The sequence below is a fragment of the Ananas comosus genome, linkage group 1 (genome assembly GCF_001540865.1).
Source record: "Ananas comosus cultivar F153 linkage group 1, ASM154086v1, whole genome shotgun sequence".
NCBI lineage: Eukaryota > Viridiplantae > Streptophyta > Magnoliopsida > Poales > Bromeliaceae > Ananas > Ananas comosus.
The window spans coordinates 8,073,150-8,078,127 of NC_033621.1; the positions used below are offsets into that span (position 1 = coordinate 8,073,150).

The following is a 4,978-nucleotide window of genomic DNA, read 5'->3' on the forward strand; positions in this document are numbered from 1 at the left end:
GTAGATTTTGTTACCTTAGAGGCTATAGAGAGCCTCTCCTCTCCCTCTCATCTTCATTTTCTCTTCCTCCCACCCTCCTTACACTTCTAGAGAGAGAAGAAGAATGAGAAGAAGGAGGAGGAGTTGGAGAGCAAGCTTGAGAGAGCTTTGGAGCATCTTCCTCTTTTCCATTTCTCACTTTTGGAGGCTTGGAGCTTGGACTTGGAGCTTTGTGGTGGATAAATCTTCAACCTTTAAGCATTTTGAGCTTGATTTGGATCTCCTCTTGAGGTTAGTTGCTTATTTCTCCCCTCTAGACCTATTTTTGGTAGATTTTGAAAGATGAAACCCTAGATTTGGATTTTAGGGTTTATTTTGGGGATTTTTGATTTGAGGGCTTGGAGACCTAATTGATGGGTTTAGAACCTTCCTCTAGGTTGGGTTGAAAAGGTTCTTGCTCTCTTTGGAAGCTTGGGAAGGGATTTCATCACAAGAGGTGAGTTATGCCCTCTATGCTTAGATAGTTAAAGTTTGAGCTTTCGATGTTCGTTTCGATTGTGTAATTCTTGTTTCTACATCTTTAGGGTGCTAGGAGGCTAGTGGACACCTTCGTCGGAACTTACGAAGGGTTTCGGTACCTACGGCGGGTTTGACTTCATGAAAATAGGGCAAAATAGCCCCTATGCATTTCATACTCGTCGTAAAGTCTTTTTGAATGTAAATCCATGCTAGATAGGATTTATGGGAATTTTAGAACCCTTGAAATGCATGTGCTATGTGCAAGATAAATATCACTCTATATAGTAAAGCTATATGTGTAGACTGCATGCATGTGAAAGGTGTGCATCTTTTCAAGTTGAGAACATGTCTCTTATGCTAGAAATGATTAGGATTATGTACTCATGAACATAATTATCATGCTTGGACTCGTTGAACAAAAGTGTCATAAAGGGGCACTTGAAACTAGTAAACTATGAAAATGCAACATAGAGACATAGTGATAGGCCATTGGACATCGACTATATTCCATATTAGAGACATGATGACATAATGATAGGCCTTTGTGACATTCGATACATTCCATGTTCATAGACATGAGGACTTGAGATTTGAGAAAGACTTACGTATGCTTGCCATTGTGCTCATTCGCACATGCTTGTGAGGGTCGCTCCCTACAAGCCGGCACTCCGGAGTTACGCGATACATATTCGCCGTGCGGGATTGGGCGCCGAAGTGGATTGCCGTGGAAAAGGCTCATTCCTAGAGTGGGAATGTTGACTACCACGGGGCCATTAGGCACGACACCGGCCAGACAGCCTACGGGTGGGTCTTATAGGCGAGACAGCCTTCGGGTGGGTCTTCATGCCAGACAGCCTTCGGGTGGGTCTTATAAGATTAAACTTTCAACAGTTAAAGTGACAAGTGGACATTGACTAGAATAGTAAATAATGACATCTTTACTATTTGCATTGAGGACATCGTGTTGGTTGCATACTCATGCTTATACATGTTAGTCACATTCATGTACATACTTGTTGTAGTTGCTTTATTACTTATGCAGTTCACGCTAAGTAGAGATATCGTGGTAGAATAGTACTCATGGTTACATACTTGTTCATTATTTCTCTTTCGTTTATACTTATACTGACCCTCTTTTGTAGCTTTTGGGCCTAGTGGCGCATTTCACTGAAGTCAGTAATTGCCCCACCGGGAACTATTATTTAGTAGTTCTCATGCCCTCTGTTTTATAGTTTCTTTCAGAGCCTTCGGCACCGGCGGAGGCACGGGATCGCGGCAAGGGAGTCGCATAGCTAGATAGCAGAGCTTGCTGTTGCTCCTAGGTGGTCACTCTTTTCCTTTTTGGTTTTTGTGAGAGAGAGAGTTTTGTACCATGTATAGAGACTACCCGTGTACTTCGTTTAGCTTTTGATTTTGGGATTCCTATTGTATTCACTTTATGTTTTTACTTAGTGGATTTACTTTTATATTCCTTACCCTTATTGTAGCTTCTAGATATACCTTGCTCTGATGCTTCTAGATATTCTTTTATTGCTTTATTTATCGTTTTGTTTTGATGCTTTATTTGTTTTAGACATATAGCAGGTCTGGGCACATGCCGGGCGGGCTTCCGCTGGGTCCCGGGGCGTGACAATCCGCGAACGCAGTACAGGGGCCGTGGAGGACGACGATGTGTCATTTGCAGCGGAGACCATCAAGCGTCGCTTTGTGATCAGCATCAGGGGAAGTGCTTCAAGTGTGAGCAACCGGCGCACTTCATACGCGACTGTCTGGGAGGCGGGGCCTCACCTGCCCCGTCTATTGCATCGGCTCCGGTGATACCAGCCCATCATGGAGGAGCTCCACCTACGGCTGTATCGGTGAGATGCGCCATGGCACCACGTCAGCCTGAGGTGACTCGATCGGCTCCGAGCGGACGGGTGTTCGCCGCTTAAGTCGAGGAACCTGCCGAAGCTGAGGGCGCAATGTCGTGGCAGGTATGGTTTTGATTAACAGAGTTCGCTCCAGGGCTATGTTTGATACAGGTGCTACGCATTCATTCATCAGTAGGTCATTTGCACGAATGCATGACATAGATATTAAGTTGAGTGACAGCACGTAGCAAGTAGAGGGCCCTGGGCGTGATTTTCTTATTCGTAAGGAGTGTTTGGCTTGTCCGGTACAGCTGGGCAACTGGATAATGCCGATCCGTATGTTGGTGCTTAAGAAGCTAAAAGAGTTTGATATTATATTGGGCATGGACTGGATCTCGAAGTACTATGCGTCTATCGACTACAGGAGTAAAGTAGTAACATTTTGGGAGCCGGGACAAGAAGAGTTCGCCTATCGGGCATACAAGAGCTAGTGTTTCGCCGCGACAGTGTCGGCGACGAGAGCGAGGAAGTTGGTCAACAGCGGTTGCGCAGCTTACTTGGTAACCGTTGTGGAAGTTGGTCGGGTGGGCCCGACACTTGAGAAGTTGTCGGTAGTGCGGGAGTTTCCGGATGTATTTCCCGCAGAGTTACCGAGGATACCGCCGGACCGGGAGATCGAGTTCGTGATAGACTTGGTTCCCGGGACCGCGCCGATCTCGAAGGCCCTGTACCATATTGCGCCGGCAGAGTTAAGGGAGTTGAGAGATAAGTTGCAGGATCTTCTCGACAAAGAGTTCATTAGGCCGAGCGTATCGCCGTGGGGAGCCCCGATTTTGTTCTTGCGCAAGAAAGAAAGTTCGTTTCGACTCTGCGTGGACTACCGCAAGTTGAACAAAGTCATGATAAAGAATCGGTACCCGTTACCCTGTATCGACGGCTTTGTTTGATCAATTACAGGGGTCGAGTGTGTACTCGAAAATAGACCTCCAGTCCGGCTACCACCAGCTAAAGATTAAGCCGAAGGATGTGCAGAAGACTGCGTTTCGCACGTGGTATGGACACTATGAATTCACGGTCATGCCATTCGGGCTCACAAATGCCCCTGCAACGTTCATAGATCTAATGAACCATGTCTTCAGGGCGTACTTGGACCGAATTGTCGTGGTCTTCATAGACGACATCTTGGTCTATTCGCCAGCGACGAGGAGCATGCGGAGCATTTGCGGGTAGTACTTCAAATCCTTCGGGAGGAGAAGCTATACGCAAAGTTGAAGAAGTGCGACATTTGGTTTCGAGAAGTCGCATTTCTTGGGCACGTTATTTCCGAGGGTGGAGTTTCTGTTGACCCGAGGAAGGTAGAAGCGATCAAGGGTTGGCCGCGCCCGACGAATGTCACGGAAGTCCGAAGCTTCGTGGGCTTGGCAGGCTACTATGGACGGTTTGTGGAGGGTTTCTCGAAGATCGTGATTCCACTTACTCGCCTGACTCAGAAAGGCACCAAGTTCATTTGGAGCGACAAGTGCGACCGGAGTTTCAGGGAGCTGAAGGAACAATTGACTTCGACTCCGGTGCTCGCCTTACCGGTGCAGGGTGAAGACTTTGTGGTATATAGCGACGCGTCCTATTCGGGCTTGGGGTGTGTTCTGATGCAAGGCGGGAGGGTGATCGCATATGCGTCCCGTCAGTTGAAAATCTATGAAAAAACTACCCTATCCACGACTTGGAGTTAGCCACGGTGGTATTTGCTCTCAAGTTATGGAGACATTATTTGTACAGTGCGCGTTGCGAGATATACACCGACTACAAGAGTCTAAAGTATCTGTTTACACAGAAGGAGCTTAATATGCGACAGCGGCGGTGGTTAGAGTTGTTGAAGGATTATGATGTCACAATCCTCTACCACCCCGAGAAAGCGAATGTAGTCGCGGATGCACTTAGCAGGAAGTCGGCGGAGAACCTCGCATTATGGGTCACTAATCAGAAATCCCTGTGGAAGGAAATAGGACGAATGGACCTCGAGGTTGTGGCTCCGGAGACTCCGACTATGCTATTGACGCTCGTGGTGCAACTGACCTTGTTGGAGAGGATCAAAAGTCTGCAGCTTGCGGACCCGAGTCTCCAAAAGGTGCAACGCAACATCGAGGGCGGTCGTGGTGGTGATTTCGACATAGATGCTGGGGGAGCGCTCCGATTTCGAAATCGATGGTGCGTGCCGAAAAATGAGGAGATCCGGAAGTTAATTTTGCAAGAGGCACATTGGTCTCCTTATAGTGATCACCCGAGCGGCACCAAGATGTACCACGATTTGAAAATGCTCTACTGGTGGCCGGGAATGAAGGCTGACATTGGACGCTTCGTGGCGAAGTGTTTGATATGCCAACAAGTGAAGGCGGAGCATTGATTTCCAGCAGGAAAACGTCAAAAGCTTACCCATCCCCGTTTGGAAATGGGAGGATGTGTCGATGGATTTCGTGGTTGGCTTGCCTCGCTCGACAGGTGGCCACGATGCGATCTGGGTGATCGTGGATCGATTGACGAAGTCGGCACACTTTCTGCCGATCCACACCACTTGGCAGGTGATAGGTTGGCGCAGGTATACCTTGATGAGATAGTGACGTTGCACGGGG

At 47.8% G+C, this 4,978-nt stretch overlaps 1 protein-coding gene across 1 annotated transcript; it reads left to right on the top strand.

Moving 5' to 3' along the window:
- Positions 4,360 to 4,752, top strand: LOC109710641. The gene has a single exon (XM_020233403.1). The coding sequence runs from the start codon at positions 4,360 to 4,362 to the stop codon at positions 4,750 to 4,752; it is 393 nt and encodes a 130-aa protein (XP_020088992.1).